At 53.2% G+C, this 21,731-nt stretch overlaps 1 protein-coding gene and 1 long non-coding RNA gene across 2 annotated transcripts in view; both read left to right on the top strand.

Moving 5' to 3' along the window:
* Window positions 1-21,731, top strand: part of LOC143740074 (uncharacterized) — a 503,207-nt gene that overhangs the window by 245,908 nt on the left and 235,568 nt on the right. The window lies entirely within an intron of this gene.
* The window catches only part of LOC143740069 (kinesin-like protein KIF6), a 204,534-nt gene that overhangs the window by 108,200 nt on the left and 74,603 nt on the right, over window positions 1-21,731 (top strand). The window contains exon 14 of the mRNA XM_077232147.1: window positions 6,241-6,343. Coding sequence (XP_077088262.1) covers window positions 6,241-6,343 — 103 coding nt within the window. The remainder of the gene's footprint in view (window positions 1-6,240; window positions 6,344-21,731) is intronic.

Raw genomic sequence — 21,731 nt, 5'->3', positions numbered from 1 at the left:
GAATAGTCTTAGTCTTTGCCTTCTAGTTAAAGCACATATACTGTTTTAAATATCCTGTTCATAACGCTTCATCATTTGTATCATGAGAGTTCAACAACAAGAAAACCGAGCGCCCATATTGCTACAATGAACGTTCTATCCAGTAAGTTGATGAAAATGTAATGCTATGCCTCAGATGCGACTGTTCCAGTGACAGAGAAAATATATCGATACTCGGTTACTAACGTAACCTCGGTTCTCTCTAGAAGAGGGAACGAGTATTGCGTAAGCGAGCTTACGCTACGGGTAAAGTTGTCTTTGCTCGAGATATTGAAGGCAAAAAATTATCTTTAATTTTGTATTTATTGTCAACGCAGTGCAGCAGCCAGCAGACTTAGAGCAGGCCATATTGCGTGCTCATTGGCTGCCCTGCGGCAACTGCTGCAGCCTACCACTGAGCCTCGGGCGTGACGTTACGTCCAATGAGGGCGTTTCGCGCCCTTAAGTGTCATAGCCCGCCAAAATGGGGATTGCTTAGCGTATAAAAGCCAGGCTCGTAGGCTGCGTCACTGGTTTCATCAGCTGAAGTGAAAACGCTCGTGGCGCCTGCACGGTCAGGTTACGCAATACTCGTTCCCTCTTCTAGAGAGAACCGAGGTTACGTTAATAACCGAGTATCGTTCTCTTGCGAGAGGTTCTCTCGTATTGCGTAAGCTAGCTGTCAACGCCGTGCGCGCCCAGCCTCCACTTCATGTGTCCCAGGTATTCCCGGGAACATAGATAAGTGGGAACAGGTGGCCGGCAAAGTGGGCCAGCAAATGTTATAAGCACATACAGGGTATACAGAGCGGCGTCGCCGGTCCATATAACTATTCACCGTATAATGCAGCTCAAGCAGGAGAGCTAACGTAGCGTGAGAGAAGTCTGTGCATGATAATTTGGGCAGGATAAACACACTGCTCACACTGACAGAAGTCTAGCCTGCAAGGCGGGAACTTCCAGGTTATAAAACCTAACAAATGTGGACTGAGAGGCCCAGTCTGCCGCCTCACAAATGTCATGAATGGAAATTCCGCTGGACCAAGCCCACGACGAGGCCACGCCTCTGGTGGAATCCGACCTGATGCCCAAGGGGCATTGCAGACCTTTAGACTTATAAGCAGATGTGATAGCTTCCACTATCCATCTGGACAGGCTCTGTTTCGAGGCGGCAAGACCCTTGGTGTGCCCACCGAACGACGAACGCCTGAAAGAGGCAGAGCTCGTAATGTAAACCCTCAGCGCCCTGACGGGGCAGAGAAGATTCACATCACCCTCACTATCGGATGCTAGCAGAGCCGAAAGAGAAATGACCTGCGCTCTGAAGGGGGTGCCCAACACTTTAGGGACATAACCATGTCTTGGCTTGAGGATGACTTCAGAGTCATTTGGCCCGAACTCAAGACAGGCTGCGCTAACAGATAGCGCGTGTAAATCCCCCACACGTTTAACTGATGACAGAGCTGTCAGAAAAAACGGTTTTGAGCGGGAGGCCCTTTAGGTCCACGGAGTCTAATGGTAAAGGGGAAAGCTTTCAGGGCTTCTAGGACAAGTGAAAGATCCCACATGGGAACCTACGGGGGTCGCGGGGGACTTGTTCGTCTAGCTCCTCTAAGGAAGCGAATGACGAGCTCATTCCTTCCTATTGACGGGCCGCGCGTCGACTCAGCGAATGCTGCGACGGCCGCCACATAGACTTTAAGCGTGGATGGGGACCTGCCCTTATCCAACAGCTCTTGAAGGAAGCTAAGCGACCCGGGACCCCACACGTTCGTGGGTCTAGATCTCTATAAGCACACCATTTGGAGAACACCGACCATTTAGACGCGTAAAGCCGCCTCGTAGAGGGAGCTCTGGATTGCGTAATCGTGTTCATCACTCCTTCTGGCAGTACAACGGGTATCCGTTGATTAACCATACATGCAGAGACCAGCGCTCTGGATGGGGGTGCCAGATTGAGCCGCGTGCTTGAGAGAGGAGATCTCTCCTCACCGGAATCGGCCAAGGGGCTGTGTGGTACAGTCGCATCAGCCCCGGGAACCAGGTTTGATTCTCCCAGCGCGGGGCTATAAGGAGCACAGAGTGGTGCCTTTCCCTGATTCTCTTGATTACCTGTGGTAACAGAGACCGGAGGGAAAGCATAAAGTGGGAGGCTGGGCCAGATTTGGAACAGCGGGCAATGAGCGTTGTCTTTTGACGCAAACAGGTCGACTTTCGGTTTGCCGAAGAGACGCCACAGTAACTGGACTTTTTGGGGGGCAGGGACCATTCCCCTGGGGGAACGTAGTTCCTGGATAGTTGATAGTCTGGACCGTCGTTCAAGTGGCCTGGCACATGCGCGGCTCTCAGCGAGCGCAGGGGGCCCTGAGACCATATAAGAAGGTTTTCCGTCAGATGGCAGAGGTTTCTGGATCTGACGCCGCCCTGCCGGTTTATGTAGGACACCACAGACATGTTGTCCGAGCTGACCAGTACATGGTGGTCCTGTATGAATGGGAGGAAGCGTTTGAGCGCATTCTTGACCGCTATGATTTCCAGACAGTTTATATGGAAGCGTTTCTCTTGGTGTGACCACAGGCCAAAGGCCGGTCTGCCCTCGAAAACGGCGCCCCAACCTAAGTTGGAGGCATCGGTCGAGATGACCAATCGTTGTGAAACAGCCCCCATTGTCACTCCCCACTGGTACCAGTCGCTGCAGAGCCGAAACGCAGCTCTGAGTCACTCTTATTCGTCTGTGGCCTGAAACCCAAGCCCGGTGAGGCACTTGGGTGTTCAGCCAGCGTTGTAGCGGGCGCATGTGTAACAGGCCCAGCTGAAGCACAGCCGCAGCTGATGCCATACAGCCTAGCATCCTCCGGAATGTCTTCAGAGGTGTAATGCTGCCCTCCTGGAAAGACACGGCTAGCTGTCGAACACGGCGAGCGCACTGTGTCGATAAGCGGGCCGTCATAGCCACAGAGTCCAGTTCTATACCTAGGAAGGAAGCTGACTGACTGGGCAGTAATGAGCTCTTGGTCCAGTTGACCGTGAGACCCAAGCTTTCCAGGTGGCTGAGAAGCACAGCTCTATGAGATAACAGTTCTATCTCTGACTGGGCTAAAATCAGCCAGTCGTCCAAATAGTTCAGAATTCGCAGCCCTTTCACTCCCAAGGGGGCGAGAGGCATATCCATGCACTTCGTAAATGTACGGGGCACTAAGGATAGTGGGCGCGGGAAACTGTACCGGGACGTGAGCCTCGTACGCGCTCACGCTCGTACGCGCTCACGCTCGTACGCGCTCACGACTATTTTCTCGTACGCGTACGCTCTCTGATCTCGGGAACGGCGGCTTGCTGACAGCCGTAACTGCCTGTACCACTTGACATGACCCAATCATTGGGGATGGGGAACACTTCGTGGCGATATTTATTGCGAGCGGAGCTTGGGGCGAAGTGTTTGTCAGTAAGCGTGAGCGCTCTTACGTTCATAACATGGAGGCTGTTGCCATGTGACGTGCAGTAGGTGTGAGCACAGATTTGTGGGCACATTGTCTACATCTAACACTCTAGCGGCATTTGCCGGCTTTATGAGAGTGGGCTCTGTGAGCATGTGAGATATATGGGGCATAGTGTTTACGTGTAGGGGTGAGCACTGACTTGTGGGCACGTTTACTACACATAAAACACACTCGGCGTGAGCCGGATAACCAGAGTTTATACTCTTTCTGAGATTTCTCTGGGTCGCCGTAAAAAACGGTGTTTGTTTGCAGGCGAGCGGGTTGTGTTGCCGACTCGTTGGCTGCTATATGTATGTCTGCAGTAGCCTTTACTGAGGGGACTGACAGGACGAGATGCTTTGACGGTGGTCCGGCCGCAGCGAGATCTCTGCAGATTTCAAAACGCGAAGGGAGAGATCCGTCGCGCTCCTCAAATCCGTAATGGCGGCCGGGTCCTTGCTTTTCTCGTCCCACTCACGGAGCAGATCAGCCTGAAGGATTTGCAGCACGGCCATTGAGTGCAATGCAGAAGCAGCCTGTCTGGCGGCAGCGAAAGGGCGGCCAACAAGGGCTGAAGTGGTCCTGCAGGCTTTAGACTGTGTGCAAAGGTGCGCTGCGACCGCCTCTTCCACTGTGGGGATAGAAACGTATCCCTTCTCGGCAGCGCTGTCCACTCGGGAGAGTGTCGAGGAGACATTAGAGTGGAGCCTCGCGGAGAATGGTGCGTTCCACGATTTTGACAGCTCAGCATGCAGCTCCGGCAGAAATGGTGCAGATCTGGAAACGGGCGGGGGGCGGCGGCTGTGCAGAAAACACCCGTCGAGCCTGTTGGGTGCGGGCTCCTTCGGCATGGACCTTTCGAGGCCGAGTTAGTCGACGGCCTTAGAAAGGATGCGCATTAATTCCGCGTCCACGCCAGCCCGAGTCCTACTGGATTCGTGGACGGATGAGGAGGCGGAGTGATGTGAACTCGAAAACTCCTCGCTGTCCGACGCCAGGATGGAACAGCTGTCCACTGTGTGGCCTCCTTCAGCTTCGTCCCCTGAGGCGGCGGCAGCGGAGGCCGAAGCCGACAGCTTCGCGTCCGGGAGGGGCGGAGAAGGAGAGAGTGAGGCCGGCGGGAAACGTTCTGGCGAGCACTTCACTGTGGGCACAGACTCCGGCATCCTCTGAGCATGGCGCTTCTTCCTGCGCGGTCCAGAGGGTGGAGTGACAGCGTTCTGTGTGAAGGCCTCGAGTCGAGCCCGCAGGGTCGACAGCGGAAGCGCTTCACAATCCTCGCAGCTGCCCGCGTCCAGGGCAAGGACTGCGTAGTCCGGTCCCAGGCAGAGAGCGCAAATAACGTGGCGGCCTCCTGCACTGAGCGGGGCTCTACACAAGCCGCAAGAAAGGCGAGGCATTTTGGAACAAACGCTCGCGCTCTTTTAGTGAGAGAGAGAGTGAGTGTCGCGGCGGCGTACACACACAGTTTGCAACTACAAAAGGATACACGCCGGATGGTGTAGCAGGCAGGGATGGCTAAAGGTGGCGAAGACGGCCGGCTTCTTCAGGCACTTTCCTCTGTCCTCTGCTGGCTAGTTGCTGGATTCAACAGCGCAAGGCTTCTCTCAGAATCCAGCGATGCGGAGAGCTTCGGTGGTGATGAAAACAGTGACGCAGCCTACGAGCCTGGCTTTTATACGCTAAGCCACCCCCATTTTGGCGGGCTATGACACGTCATCGGACGTGACGTCACGCGCGAGGCTCAGTGGTAGGCTGCAGCAGTAGGCTGCAGCAGTTGTCGCAGGGCAGCCAAATGAGCACGCATTATGGCCTGCTCTAGGTCTGCTGGCTGCTGCACTGCGTTGACAATAAATACAAAATTAAGGATCATTTTTTGGCTTCAATATCTCAAGGAAAGATGACTTATACGAGAGAACCTCTCGTAAGAGTACTGTCATTTACTCATCAAAAAACTTGTAACTTCATTTGAGCTTGATTTTCATAATCATAGCTTTATAAAGCCACAATATCAACTTCAACGACAATGTTTAATTAAATATGATGTTTCCACCTAACAGTGACGATATGTAAATGTGTTGTTTTATCATCACCAACTACATCATATCAACCTATATGAGCTTATTGTGTTCTAAGTTTCACATTAAATGTGAGCACTACTTATAATATAATATCTAGTTTTAATATGCCATTTGAAGCAATGCATGTTTGTGCAATTTTTTAAATATTTTTATAGTGTTGTGGCGTGGGATTTTTTACTTATCAAAACAGCCATGTCAAAAAATAAATAAATTAGGAAATACTGTCATAGAGCGATATGCTACATAGTCTCCCAGGGTTAGGATGTTAGGGCTTTGCTTGGGGTAGTGTTTTTTGTTCTTGTCTGAAGCTTGGTTTAGGAAAGTGCAATGTCTTAATCACAAAGTGCAGAAGCTTTTATTTGAATAAAAAAATAAATCTAAAGTGATACATAAACTACCCTGAGGGCAGAAAAACACAGGCCAGACATGCAAAGATAGCGCTGGATTTTGCATGGTAAACAGGACCATCTCTACACAAGCAAACCAACCACACCAATCTGGCTCACAAGGAGAATAAATAGGGAATACAATTTTGAGGGTAATGAGAATACAATTTTATTATATATAATGATATGTTGACATGTCCTTATTAGAGACCATATTTGCATGACCTTGGTAAATAAAAGTCTCATAACTTTAACTAACTATGCACTCTTCTTTTTCAGTGCCGGAATTATCTGTTGGTAAGCAGGCAGCATTTGAAGTCTTTCTGAGGGACCATGAAGACCGTTTAACAATTGAAGATAACAGGGCTGTCCTGCAACAAAGGTTGGTGTATGCTACAGTGTCAGGATCCTACTCTGACTGTCATGTTATCTGAAATTTGCTTATGTTTAGTATGTCTGTGTTTGTTTTGTGCCTGAAAATATGTCTCTGTCATGTGCCCTTTTGTCAGTGTCTTGTCTCGGTCCGGCCTCCCTGTTATTCTTATTAGTTAATTTACCCCTCCAGCTCTTCCCTGTTATCCTCCTAGAGTCCTATTTCCTTCCTTATTTATTCTCCCTGTTTGCTTTTTTTGTGCAAGATTGTTGTGATGGTTTTCCACTTTTAGGTGCCTGCCTGTTCCTGTCAGTCTTACCTGTTCCAGGGGGGTACTCCAGCCTAGCCAGTTCTCTTACGAGAGGTTCTCTCGTATTGCATAAGTTTAGCTTGCGCTACGGGAAAGATTCATCTTCTCGAAATATTGCAGCCAAAAATTATCCTTAATTTTGTATCTATTGTCAACGCAGTGCAGCAGCCAGCAGACCTAGAGCAGGCTGTCTAGCATGCTCATTGGCTGCCCTGCGGCAACTGCAGCAGCCTACCAGTCAGCCCGGCGTAACGTCACGTCCAATGAAGGGCGCTCGCGCCCTCAACGCGTCCTAGCCCGCCAGAATGGGCGTGGCATAGCGTATATAGGCAGGGCTCAGAGTCTGAGACTCTGATTTTCATCTGTTCAGCGAAGCTCTCCGCATTGCTGGATCTTGAGAAGCCGACGCCGCCTGTTAAACGCGACAAAGCCAGCTTAGAACAGTGCCTGAAGAAGCCGGCCATCTTTGCCACCTTCAGCCTGCTGTGCGAGCCATCCGGCGACGTATCCTTTTACAAAAGCCTTTTCTAAAAGAGCAGCGAGACGTCTTTGTAAAGATGTATCGCACTTCCTGTTGCTCGTGCAGAGCCCCGCCCAGCGCCGGAGAACGCCACGTAATCTGCACTCTCTGCCTGGGCCAGGAACACGCTGCTCTTGCCCTCTCATTGGGAGGATGTGAGCACTGCGAGGAGCTTTCGATGTCGACCCTGCGGGCTCGCGGGCTCGACTCAAAGCTTTCACCGAAGAAGCTGTCTCTCCGCCCTTTGTAGGACTGCGCAGGAAGAAGCGCCGTTCTCAAAGGCCGCCGGAGCCTGTGGCCGTGGCGACACGCGCGCCGGAGTCCCTCCCTCGGGCCTCGCCCTCGCCTCTCCTCACCAATGCGCAGCCGCTGGAAGAGGCCCGCACTGCCGTCGTGTCGGAGGACGAGGCAGAAGTTTTCACCACGGGAGACAGCTGTTCCATCCTGGCATCGGATAGCGAGGATTGGCCGGGTTCCCATCACTCTGCCTTCTCCTCGATCCAGGAATCTGGCAGGACCCACGCTGGAGTGGACGCTGAGCTGATGCGCCTCAGCGTCCTGGTCATCGCCTAAGGAGCCCGCACCCAACAGACTCAACTAGTGCTTCCTTCATCGCTGCCGCAAAGCGCCCTCAGCCAGGCCTGCTCTCTTCCTCCCAGAGCTGCACTCTGAACTTTCAAAATCGTGGAATGCACCTTTCTCCGCGAGGCTCCACTCTTCTGTCTCCGCATCGCTCTCCCAGGTGGACGGCGCCACGGAGAAGGGGTACAGCTCGATCCCTAAGGACGAGGAAGCGGTTGCTGCGCACCTTTGTCCGCCCTCCACGAGGTGGCGCTCAAAGTCTGGCCTGCCGTCAAAAGCCTGCAGGACCACCTCTGCTCTTGTTGGTCGCGCTTACGCCGCCGCCGGACAAGCAGCTTCCGCCCTCCACTCTATGGTTGTTCTGAGATCCTGCAAGCTGATCTCCTCCGTGAGTGGGATGAGAAAGGCCCGGACCCAGCGGCCGTTACCGACCTGAGAAGCGCGACGGATCTCTCCCTGCGCGCTACCAAGTCAGCTGCTCAGGCCCTGGGACGATGCATGGCCTCGTTGACGGTAACGGAGAGCCATCTTTGGTTGAGACTGGCGGACATGAGAGAGTCTGAGTGCTCTGCCTTCCTCGACGCGCCCCTCTCTCACACTGGTCTCTTTGACCCTGCGGTGGACGGGATCATCGACCGTTTTTCGGAGGTACAAAAAACCTCCTAGGCCATGAACCTGTTCCTGCCTCGTTGCGCTAGCTCTGCTGCAGGTCGCTCACGTGACCGGCCGCCTGCATGAGCCACTACATAGCGCCCGGCTCAGCCCAGACAGTCCAGGCAGTGTGCGCAGCGACGGGGCGGCCACCCAGATCGCGCTCGACCAACCGCCACGGACCGCACCCCCCACGTGGGCTGCGGACCAAGATTCCGTTTAAACTCGAGCACGCAAAGCCCTCCTAGCAACAGCAAGAGGGAAAAGACGGTTGAGTCTCGCCGCGGCCGGACCACCGTCAAAGCTTCCCTACCTGTCAGTCCACTTAACACAGGCTACTGCAGTGGTTTATTCAGCAGCCAACGAGCAGGTAACACGACCCGCTCGCCTGCACACTACCGCCGTTTTACGGCGACCCAGAGAAATCTCATAAAGAGCAAAATGTCTGGTTATCTGGCTCACGCCGATGGTGTTTTAAGTGTGGAGAAAGTGTCCGCTCCCCAGTGCCCGCCCCTACACACAAACACAGCACTTCCCGTGTCACTCACAGAGCCCACTCACATAAAGCTGGCAGGTGGCACTCGAGTATTAACTATAGGGGATGTGCCCACGTGTCCGTGCCCACATCTGTCCTCTGCCCGCTCTATCACACGGCCAAGTCAGCCTCATATCAAGCAGGTTGTAAGTCTCGTGCCCGCTCGCAAGCGCTCACGCTTACTAACATGCGCCTCGCCCACGGCGCCGCTCGCACATCTCAATGTGCAGCCTCATATCAGCCGGTTTATAAACGTAAGTCTCGTGCCCGCTCACAAGCGCTCACGCTTACTGACATTCACTTCGCCCATGCCTCCTATTACGCGTCACGAAGTGCGGCCACACATCAGTCAAGTTATGAATGTAAGTCCCGTGCCCGCTCACGAGCGCCCACGCTTACTAACATACACAACGCCCACGGCGCCGCCCGCGCATCACGCAGTGATCGCAAGTCGCTCCCCATTCACAGCAATTCAGACGCTATATACGAAACAGCCTGCTATCGCTGTCAGCGAGCCACCGCTTTCATGCACAGAGAGCGCACGCCCATTCCTCCGGTCCAGTTTCTCGAGCCCGCGCAGCGCGACGATCAGAATCCGGAGAACATTCGGCCTCTAGTTGCACACATAAAAGCATGGGAAGCGATTCCAGGGGTATCGGAATGGGTGCTAAGCACAATAAGACAGGGCTATATGTTACAGTTCGCTCACCGTCCCCCACGCTTTCGTTCACGGACCGCGACGACAGTCAATGCGGAAGTAGCACATCTACTCCGCTCAGAAATAGCAAAGCTGTTGTGCAAAGGGGCCATAGAACCGGTACCGCCTTCTCTGAGCGAGTCAGGCATTCACAGCCATTATTTTCTCGTGCCCAAGAAGGATGGGGCTCTCAGACCTATTTTGGATCTGAGGCATTTGAACAAAGCTCTCTTGAAAAGACCATTCAAAATGCTTACGGCCAGACAACTCCTCGCGCACGTTCGCCCGAGGGACTGGTTTATCTCTCTCGAAGTGAAAGATGCCAATTTTCAAATTCAAATAATACCCCGTCACAGGCCGTTCTTGAGATTCGCCTTCAACGTTCAGGCTTATCAATACACCGTCCTGCCGTTGAGCCTGTCTTTAGCACCCCGTACATTCACAAAGTGCATGGACGCGGATCTCGCCCCCTTGAGAAATCATGGCGTGTGAATTTTGAACTATCTGGACGACTGGCTGATTCTGGCGCAGTCAGAGACAGAGTTAGTATCTCACAGAACTGCGCTCCTCAGTCATCTGGAAGGCCTGGGTCTCACGGTCAACTGAACCAAGAACTCATTGCTGCCCAGCCAGTCAATTTCTTTTTAGGAATAGAACTGGACTCTGTGGTCATGACGGCTCGCTTATCAACACAGCGCGCGCGCCGTGTTCGGCGACTGGCCACGTCCTTCCAGACGGGCAACGGCGCTCCTCTGAAAACATTCCAGAGGATGCTGGGCTACATGGCTTCAGCCGCTGCGGTACTTCAGCTGGGGTTGCTGCGCATGCGCCCTCTGCAACGCTGGCTGACCGCTCGTGTGTCTCACCGAGCTTGGAAGTCCGGCTGCGAGCGAATCAGAGTGACTCAGAGCTGCATTACAGCTCTGCTCCCCTGGTTAGCGGCCGACTGGTACCAGCGGGGTGTGATTATGGGAACTGTATCACACCGAAAGGTCATCTCGACAGACGCGTCCAACTCGGGTTGGGGCGCTCTCTTCGAAGGGGAGACCGGTCTTTGGACTCTCCGGACTCTCCCGTGTAGGGTTGTAATGGTATGAGATTTTTACAGTATGATAACGTCTCAGAAAATATCACGGTTTACAGTATAAATCAATTATTAAATAAACAGTATTATTAAATGATGGTTATTATTATTATCATCAGTTAAAATGACAGTTAAATTCAGTAAAGAAAACAGGTTTTTTGGGGGTTGAACAAATGCTTTTGTTATAACAAACTTGAAACCATTTGTTTGTTTTGTTTATTAAAATTTCAATAGAACATGTCTAATCAATTAAATTCAATAATTGATAATGAATTAGATTAACAACTCATTTTTAACATTAATAAAAAAAAATGTTTTAAGAATAAAATAGTCCTATGAAATGTATGTTCCCTTTCAAGGGAACTCGAGCTGCGTCAAGCTGTGGGAACGCCTCTGCGTGTGTGCGTCATGAAGCACGTATCGAATCAGTCCAATGGAGAGACGGAACGTCATAGGCGGGTGACGTCATCGACCAGGAAACTATAAAGCACCGCCAAAACACAAGCGCGACAGCTTCTTTGCCTTCAGTAAGCGCTATATGTGGATCTGTCTCAAGTGTTTTTGTCTGTCACTAAGCAGGAGTTTCACTATTTCAATAAACGATATATATATATATATATATATATATATATATATATATATTATATTGAGAGACAACGGCGAGTGAACAACAATTTAAGAAGTGTGTTCCTCCCTGCTCGCGCTATTTAACGAGCGGGGATACACACAGCTTATGTGTTGTTGTTTGGGAGTGCAGCATGCCCAGTCAGCTCTCGAGGGGGCTGATTGTGAGCATTGCGAGCGTTTGCCTCTTAGAACGCTCCGCTCCCGCCAATCACTCTTTGAGGAGAGTGGTTCGGTTCGCGATCCCCGCGGATCGGGTCCCGCTTATGCCGAGGCTGAGCGGCGACCTCATTCGTGGGGATCGCAGATGAATCTAACAGCGGGGCTTGAGACGGGCTCTGCCCTATCTCAGCCCTTACCTGTTAGATCCAGTGCCTCAGTCTCGGATTCGGAAGCACGCTCTGCGGTTTCTTCCCCCCGAACTGAGGCCCCAGTACTCCAACTATCCAGTTCTGAGGATCTGGATTTTGTTAGTCTGGATGCGGGAGATGTCGATGATTCGCCATCTCGCTCTCCCGAAAGTGAGGAGCTTATGGAGGTGCTCACTCGTGCTGTTTCTAAATTAAGCATCGAGTGGCCAGCTGTTAGGCAGGAGTCTAGAGAAAAATCTAAATTAGATGAAAGATTTTTGCCTTCCCGTTCTCAACCTCCACGCCGGTGCTTGCCCTTCTTCCCTGATCTCCACACAGAGGTTTTGAAATCGTGGAAAAAGCCGGTCTCTTATCCTGTTTTTAGCCCTCAAACTTCCACTTATTCAAAAATTGTGGGTGCTAAATCTCATGGTTATGGGGCGATGCCCAAAGCAGAAGAGGCGCTTGCTAGTCATCTTTCTGCTGAAGCTGCATCTTCTTTTAAAGCACCACTTTTACCCTCTAAGCCTCTTAGAAGTACGTCAGCTTTAGTGGGTAAGCGTATTCGGCGGCCGGTCAAGCCTCGGCGTGCCTGCACACGATGTCCATCTTGCAGGCATACCAGGCTGCCTTATTAAAGGATGTGAGTGACACTCAAGAGGTCAGCACTGACGTAGTTCGCGAACTGCGTCAGGCTGCAGATTTATCTCTGCGCGCCACCAAGGAGTTGGCCAAGCTAATGGGCCGTACTATGGCAGCCCTGGTGGCCGCAGAGAGGCCTCTATGGTTAAATCTCTCTGGTATGAAAGAAAAAGACAAAGCTTTTCTTTTGGACGCTCCGCTCTCTCCTCATGGTCTTTTTGGTGATTCTGTAAATACTGTCATAGATAGATTTCAGGAAGAGAAGAAACAGAGGGCAGCGTTTCAGAAATTTATGCCTCTTAAAATTCATGTCCCCGGTACTGCTGGGCGGGAGCAGTCCAGGCCGTCAGTCAGCTCCTCACATAGGGCGCAACAGAAGCAGAGTGTCACGTCTCGCGCTCCCCCTTCCAAACAGTGGGACCAGACGCGGCACTCTCAGCCGAAGTCTTCTGGCAAAACTGATCTGAGGACAGTTATTATGGCTAAGAAGGCTTCGGCAAAGAGGAAGTCCTGACGTCACTGGCGTCAGGATGCTGAGGGTGGTCCCTGCCGTGGGAGAGAGGTGTTCACCGCATTACACGGTGCCCACTCTTTTCGGTGCCCTCAAGGGCCCGTTCTGCCGACCCCGCCTTCATGCCGGGGCACAGACGGTCCCAGCGAGCGCTTTCCCGAGGGACGCTCGCCCCCTCTGAGGAGGGTCTCAGAGCAGTTAAGCCAGACGTTCCCTGCCGGTGCGCCGTTATAGGGCGCTGTGTTTGCTGCTCAAGTTACACCAGAGGCCTTAGTAGTATTTCTGGCAGAGTGGAAAAGCCTTCCAAAAATATCTCAGTGGGTTCTGCACACAGTAAAAAAGGGTTGTGCTATCCAATTCAGGTGTCGTCCACCAAAATTCAGAGGGCTTCTGCCCACAGTGGTGGGCCCCGAGCAGGCTCTGGTAATGGAACAAGAGGTGAAAGCGCTCCTTCAAAAGGGGGCTATAGAACGGGTTCCTCCTCCCAGGTTGGAGTCAGGTTTTTACAGCCGATATTTCATCGTTCCAACGAAGGATGGGGGGTTGCGTCCAATTTTAGATCTGCGCCTGTTGAATCGCTCGGTAGGGAAGCTAAAATTCAAGATGCTCACTATCAAGCAGATCGTGTCACAAATCAGATCCGAGGACTGGTTTGTCACGATAGATCTGAAGGGTGGATCTATTCGCTTCTAAGGAGACAACGCACTGTCATCTGTGGTTCTCCATCACTCAGCCAGCCCCTCTGGGGTTGGACGCTCTGGTACAGCCGTGGCCGAGGTCACATCTGTATGCTTTTCCCCCGGTTGCTCTGCTACCAGGAGTTCTGGAGAGGGTTCGCCGGGACGGGGTCAGCCTACTTCTAGTAGCCCCGTTCTGGCCGGCCCGAGTATGGTTCGCGGACCTAATATCTCTTCTGGACGGCTCTCCCTTGGAGATTCCGATCAGGACGGATCTACTCTCTCAGGAGGGCGGTACGATATTTCACCCCCGCCCAGAGTTGTGGAAACTGTGGGCTTGGCCTCTGAGGGGGCCCAGCTCATAGAATCTGGTCTCTCAGCTGAGGTTGTTGAGACCATCCTTCACTCCAGAGCTCCGTCCACGAGGAAGTTATATGCCCTGAAGTGGAAACTTTTAACTTCTTTGTGTGCAGAACACCGGCAGGACCCAGTTAACGGCCCAGTGGGTGCAGTGCTGGAGTTTCTGCAGGAGCGTTTCTCTGCAGGGTTATCCCCCTCCACACTAAAGGTGTATGTGGCGGCACTAGCTGCTTTCCATGTCCCTTTCAGTGGAGTTTCTCTTGGGAGACACCCACGTATAACTCGCTTCCTTCGTGGCACTTTGAGGCTGAGGCCTGCAGTTCGTACGAGGGTGCCGACTTGGGATTTGGCCATTGTACTAGAGGGCCTTTCTTTGGCCCCCTTTGAACCTATTGAGGAAGTTTCTGAGAAATTTCTCACGTATAAAACTCTTTTTCTGCTTGCAATCTCCTCACTTAAGAGAATCGGAGATTTGCAGGCCCTGTCGGTTGCACCCTCGTGCCTGGAGTTTTCGCCTGGTATGGTTAAGGCTTTCCTATACCCTAGACCAGGTTATGTCCCTAAGGTCCCTACTAATGCTGTTAGACCTACAGTGCTGCAGGCTTTCTATCCTCCTCCTTTTGTGTCATCAGATCAGGAGAAACTTAACCTTCTCTGCCAGGTTAGGGCGTTAGACGCTTACGTCCACAGAGCTGCCCTGTGGAGGAAATCAGAACAGTTATTTGTGTGCTTTGGGCCACCCAGGAAAGGTTGTCCCGCGTCTAAACAGAGAATGAGCAAGTGGGTGGTTGAGGCCATCTCACTTGCTTATGAGTCGGCTTGTCAGCCTTCACCTTTGGCTGTACGAGCCCACTCTACTAGGAGTATCGCTGCTTCTAAAGCATTGTTGTCAGGAGTATCGCTAAGTGATGTTTGTGATGCGGCTGGGTGGTCCTCACCGCATACATTTGTTAAGTTCTATGAATTGGACTTAAGTTCCACTCCTGGGGCGCAGGTGCTCTCGTCCTCTGTGCGCTAGTTCCCACATGACGGTCATTTGCTCCTATGGCGACGTGGGTATTGGCGTTCCCACAGCTTGACGCAGTTCGAGTTCCCTTGAAAGGGAACGTCTCGGTAACGTATGTAACCCTAGTTCCCTGACGAGACGCTGCATGCTAGACAGCCTGCTCTAGGTCTGCTGGCTGCTGCACTGCATTGACAATAGATACAAAATTAAGGATAATTTTTGGCTTCAATATCTCGAGAAGATGAATCTTTCCCGTAGCGTAAGCTAAACTTATGCAATACTCGTTCCCTCATCTAGAGAGAACGTCTACGGTTACGTATGTAACCCTCGTTCCCTGAGTAGGGAACGGAGACGTTACGTCGGATGACGACGAATGGGGTTTCGCTTAGAACACCTATCGACTTCGAGTATTACAAAACGAGCCAATGGCAAAGAAATGCCATGGGTCTGCGGAATTTGCATAGCGTATCTCCGCCTTACCTCGTGGGTATAAAAGGAGGACGCCAGCAACATGCAGATATGTTTCTTCGCTGAGGAGCCAAGACTGAGCTCAGGCGATCCCCGCGGTACAGCGGAAAGTGGCAGGCAGACGAAACGTCTCCGTTCCCTACTCAGGGAACGAGGGTTACATATGTAACCGTAGACGTTCCCTTTCGTTGTCACTCCGAGTTACGTCGGATGACGACGAATGGGGTTACCAGTCTAATCACGCCACCTTCTCAGCTGTCTTCCAGTGCCCTGCGTAAATCGAGATCCCTGTCAGCCTGGACAAAGGACTCCATTTATCACAGGAATACCAAAGTACACTGGGAAGCATATCCCAAGCTTAGGGGAAGTATGCAATTAATGCCAACCCAGAGGGGGGGGGGACTTAGAGAATACACATATGACCCGAAGGAAGCATATGGAAAACACTGGGGTGTCCAGCCGCAGGTGGAATATTTCAACCCCAGGGGTGGCAAGGTGGCTTGCCAAGGGAAAGACACATGCTCATAGAGGCTTACAGTGGAAATACACATGTGGGGGTCGCTCAGAGGAGGGACCGTGCACACGGGAGGCACCTAGCCGACGCACAGGCAATAGACACTGGCGCCGACGTCAGGAGTGCTGGAGGAGCTCAGGGCTTTCAGGAAAGCTCACCTGAGGAAAATATCGCACGTATCCAGTCCGTGGAGTGGAATGGCGAGCAAGCGAAGACACCTGAGCGGGTCCGGTACTAGCTGGTTGAAGCGAGTACGCGAGAGGACACAGGCTCCACTCGGAGATTATAGAATCTGGCGAATGTGTTAGGTGTCGCCCAGCCTGCAGTTCTGCAGATGTCTGTTAGCGAGGCGCCATGCGCTAGAGCCCAAGAGGACGCCACACTCCGGGTGGAGTGGGCAGTCACACCAAGGGGGCACGGTCGACCTTGCTTCTGGTATGCCAAAGCAATGGTGTCCACTATTCAGTGAGACAACCTCTGCTTGGAGAGAGCCTTTCCCTTCAGTTTCCCACCATAACAGACAAAGAGCTGGTCAGAGGTCCTGAAACACTGCGTTCTGTCTACATAGGCGCGGAGAGCGCGTACTGGACAGAGCAGTGCCAAGGCTGGGTCTGCCTCCTCCGAGGGCAGCGCTTGCAGGTTCACCACCTGGTCCCGAAAGGGAGTGGTAGGAACCTTGGGCACGTATCCAGGCCGGGGTCTCAGGATCACGTGAGAGGAAGCCGGCCCAAATTCCAGGCACGCTTCGTCAATGGAGAATACGTGCAGGTCCCCAACCCTCTTGATGGAGGCCAGTGCAACCAGGAGCGCTGTCTTCATAGACAGGAACTTAAGCTCGACTGATTGCAGGGGCTCAAAGGGAGCATTCTTCAGGGCAGTTAGAACCACTGAGAGGTCCCAAGAGGGAACGAGAGGAGGCGAGGCGGATTTAGTCTCCTCGCTCCTCTCAGGAACCTGGTGACCAGGTCGTGCTTCCCCACCGACTTACCTTCGATGAGGTCATGATGTGCGGCAATTGCGGCAACATAGACCTTCAGGGTGGAGGGAGACAGCCTTCGCTCCAACCCCTGTTGAAGGAAGGAAAGCACAACGCTGATCGAGCATCTCCGGGGGTCTTCTCGGTGAGAAGAGCACCAGTTGACGAAGAGGTTCCACTTCAACGCATAGACGTGTCTCGTGGACGACGCTCTAGCGGAAGTGATGGTAGCCACCACCGCTGGTGGTAGGGTACTCAAACCTGCCTCGTCCCATCCAGGAGCCACACGTGGAGGCTCCAAAGATCGGGACGAGGGTGCCATAGGGTGCCCCGTCCCTGAGAAAGAAGGTTCTTCCTCAGAGGGATCGGCCAGGGAGGTGCTGTCGCGAGGAGTACTAGTTCGGGGAACCAGGTCCGGTTGGGCCAGTAAGGGGCAACCAGAATGACCTGCTCCTCGTCCTCCCTGACCTTGCGCAAGGTGTGCGCAAGAAGGCTCACTGGGGGAAACGCATACTTGCGGCCCTGCGGCCAGCTGTGCGCCAGAGCATCCGTGCCGAGCATGCCCTCGGTCAGGGAATAAAACTGGGCGCAATGGGTCGAGTCGTGAGAGGCAAACAGATCTATCTGCGCGTCCCCGAACTGGTCCCAAATCAGCTGAACCGACTGGGGATGGAGTCGCCATTCTCCAGGGAGTGGCCGAAGCCGTGAGAGCTCGTCGGCTGCACAGTTCAGGACTCCGGGAATGAAAATGGCTCGAAGCGACCTCAGATGCTTCTGACTCCATAAGAGGAGGTGGCGGGCGAGTTGCGACATACGGCGCGAGCGTAGACCACCTTGATGGTTGATGTACGCTACTGTGGCGGTATTGTCTGATCGGACTAGTACGTGTTGACCCCAGAGCAACGCCCGGAAGCGGTGCAGGGCAAGGCGTACCGCCAGCAACTCGAGGCAATAGACATAACATACTGCTCAACACTACATGCGAGAATCACTGAGCTTCAGGAGCAACCTTGCTCAACACCTGGGTGTGATAAATCTCACAGAATTTTTCAGGAGCATTTCTGCTCAACATGAGAGTGTGACAGCATGTCTATTGCGCATGGCGCCCCAGCCCGTGGAGGCATCTGTTGAGACAACAACATGCCGGGAAGCTCGTTCCAGGGGCACTCGGGCCCGTAGAAAACTGAGGTTCGACCACGGGGTGAGTACTGACGGCAGGTCGGAGTAACTGGTACTTGGAGGGTGCCGTGTTGCCATGCCCACCTCGGGACTCGGTCGCGAAGCCAAAGCTGAAGCGGTCTCATATAAAGTAATCTGAGCGACGTACCGCGGCTGCAGATGCCATATGCCCCAGGAGCCTCTGAAAAAACTTCAGTGGAACCGCACTCTTGCGCTTGATAGTCTCAGGCAAGTTAGCAATGGCTGAGTGGAGAAGGCGACCAAGTCCATACCGAGAAAAGAGATCCTCTGCACGGGGCAAAGTTTACTCCTTCCCCAGTTGACCCGAAGGCCCAGACGAGCTAGGTGCCGGAGCACTGGGTCCCTGTATTCGCAAACCTGGTCTCAGGAGTGAGCTTAAGACAGCCAGTCACCGAGATAGTTCAGGATGCGAACCCCGTGTTCCCATGGAGGAACAAGGGCTGCCTCAACAACCCCTGTGAAGGCGCGAGGAGACAGGGCTAGCCCGAATGGGAGAACAGCGTACTGATATGCGCGTGCCTTGACAGCAAACCGTAGGTATGGTCTGAGTCGAAGGAGAACGAAGACATAAAAGTAGGCGTCCTTCAGGTCGATCGCTGCAAACCAATCCTGTGGCCGCACACATCCAGAAATGCGTTTGGCCAGGAGCATCTTGAACGGCAGCCTGTGAAGGGAGCGGTTCAGATGCGTAGGTCCAGGATTGGCCGTGACCCACCAGACTTCTCCGGGACAATGAGGTAGGGGCTGTAAACCCGGACCTCATTTCGGCTGGAGGAACAGTCTCAATCGCACCCATCGCCAGTAGGGTAGCAACCTCCGCTCTCATGATTGGGGCATAGCCGTCGACCAAAGTGGAGCAGACTCCCCTGAAGCGGGGAGGAGACCGTGCGAACTGAATCGCAAGCCGAGCCGATGGTTCGCGCGACCCAGCGGAACAGAAGGGAAGCTCTAGGCAGGCTCCCAACTGTACCAGCGGCGTCAAGAACCACAGACGTCCCCCGGGTGGTGCAGCGAAGCGGAATGACCGGCCCAGACGTGGACGGGATAGCGGCCCGGTGGGGGGGCAAGGTCATAACCGCACCCTGACAGAGGAGCCCAGGGAAGGACCAGCGTTCCACGGGGGCCTGCTCTGTCAGGAGTCTGGCGACAGAGGGGGACAGGGGCGAAGCGGTCCGTGGACGGCACGCCGTGTCAACCGCCTCTGGAACAGAGGGGGACGTGGAGAGCACGGCTTGTTGGCGGCGCTCTGTGTCGTCCGAGAACTCTATATGCTCAGAGACGAGAGAGTCAGTTCTTTCTGAATAAGGATTCTTCGCCAGCCCTCCACCGGGGAAAGGAGTGGCCCTGCTACCAACTCCTGGAAGAACTGAGTCTCATCTCTGAGCAGCCCATCTCAAAAGTGCCGCTAACCCGGCGTTTAGCGGGGGGCGGGGCTGGAGAGGGCTGTGGCGTCCCACCTACGGTCTTCCAGAGCCAGGCCCGGGTGAATGGGCGGGGTTGGAACCGTAGGAGGGTGCCTTCGGCGGTGGGCAGACTGAGGGATCTGAGCGGACGGCGGGGCCGTCGGGCAGAATAACCTCAATCTGCTCATGGGCGGTTGAGAACTGTAGGGCAGAAGCACTCAACCGCACCGCCGAAGAGGCCGACTTGGGAGATGGGGGTGTCGAGCAGACGGGTCCACCCGACATCGTGCACCTCAGACCGGTCAGCCCCAGAATGGTGAACATCACCTGACTCCGAGAGCGTACGGCCACTTTCGTCGCTCGGAGAGCAAGGTCAGTGGCGGCGCGCAGCTCACTGAAGAGCCTCGGGTCAGTCCCGCCCTCCTGCATGTCCATGAGCATCTGGGTCAGGTAGACCAGCAGAATGGTCATGGGATGCAGTGAGGCGGCTGCCTGTCCTGTGGCACTATAGGATTTCGCCACAGATTAGTGTAGACGAAAATAACTACAGGCTTTGGACGGGTGCTTAGGATTGCGCCGGGAAGCACTCTGAGGACACAGTAGCATGGCAATAGAGCGTTCAATCGGGGGGACCCAAGTGTACCCATGGGCAGCGGCCCCTGAGGGGAGGAAAGGCGGATGAGACCAACGAGCGAACCCGTGATCTCATCATGCACGTCCGGGAGGAAAGATATTGGGGTTTGCCGTGGACGCGGGTCGGCGGCCTCACCCAAAAACCAATCGTCCCGGGAAAGCATGGCCGTCATCTCCGGATCAGACTCAGGCACAACCGTATGCACACCAGAGGGTGGCAGCTGTGACGAGTCGTCATTTTCAGAAGAATCAAGCCCACCTAGTGATGCTGCTACAGACCCAGCATCATCCTCTGTAGCTTCAAATGAAAACACACGGGCCACCCCTTTTTTTGGGGGGGGGGGGGTAGACTCGTGGAATGATCAGTTCGCTAGCGGGCACCGTCATTAAAGAGGGGGGCTGGGGTCGCGGACACATAGTCGGCGCCTTGATCCAGACCAACACCCTCAGGTCACCCTGGCCACCAGCCGAAGATCGGGGGGTGGATGAGGGGACTCTCACTCTTGCGAGTTCACCGAGTCTCGACCTATACATGACGCGATGATCACGTTCCCAGAGAGAACATGAGTCATCCACGAGCGCTGTTCAAGCATGATCAAAGCCCAACACACTAGACAGCGCTCGTGCCCATCAGAGTCCGATACCAGTCCGCTGCAACCAGAAATGCACGGGCGAGCCGTCTTTAAAAAGACGTGCCGCGTGCGAGCTCTTTTAAGAGAGGAGAAAAAAACTCCGCGATGTTGAAGCACACAGGGAGACACACATACACTGGCAGATCACTGCACAGATCAGCAGGCACTGTGAGCTCGCTGCAGATCGCCGTCACACCAACATCGGAGAGAGAAGCTTGTCTCGTAGAGCGAAGTCAGAGATGACTGTGGAGTGAAGAAATATTCTTGACTCCGAAGCGAAAACATATCTGCATGTTGCTGGCGTCCTCCTTTTATACCCACAAGGTAAGGCGGAGATACGCTATGCAAATTCCGCAGACCCATGGCATTTCTTTGCCATTGGCTCGTTTTGTAATACTCGAAGTCGATAGGTGTTCTAAGCGAAACCCCATTCGTCGTCATCCGACGTAACTCGGAGTGACAACGAAAGGGAACCAAGGTTACGTTAGGTAACCGATTCGTTTCCCAGTGCCTGTTCTAGACTGTTTCTTTTTTTACAGCAACTGCTGTATTGATACTGTCGTGCTTTTGCATGTAGCCAATTTAGGACTCAAATTTCAGCACGGGATTGTGAGTATTACGCATTATTCTAATCATTCATGCAGGTCTCCCACTTATAATGCGGGAAATTCCCGCAAACATTGATTAACTTTAACAAGTAGATTGTATTAGTAAATTAATCCATACAGGTTATAACATCGTGTAGTGAAGGTTCAGTGTTGGTGTGATGGAAAAAGACAGGGGTCGGCGTGACTGGGACTCGTACACTTTTATTTGGTTGAGAAACAGAAGAAATGTGCTGCTTTTCTCTTGCACCAGCCGGCTTTTATCTGGTCTCCCCACGCCAATTACTGCAATCAGAGACAGGTGTTCGTCATTTTGCACTTGACCTACGGGCTGCGTTTACACTTGGCGTTAACATGCGACCTGTATCCGGATGTTGTCCACATACACATTGAAAAGACAAGTGTACACGCTTCTGA

The sequence above is a fragment of the Siphateles boraxobius genome, unplaced genomic scaffold (genome assembly GCF_051911475.1).
Source record: "Siphateles boraxobius isolate OS27281-9 unplaced genomic scaffold, OSU_SipBor_1 164, whole genome shotgun sequence".
Taxonomy (NCBI): domain Eukaryota; kingdom Metazoa; phylum Chordata; class Actinopteri; order Cypriniformes; family Leuciscidae; genus Siphateles; species Siphateles boraxobius.
Note: the sequence above shows the minus strand (reverse complement) of the source record. Positions and strands in the feature narration are given on the sequence as shown.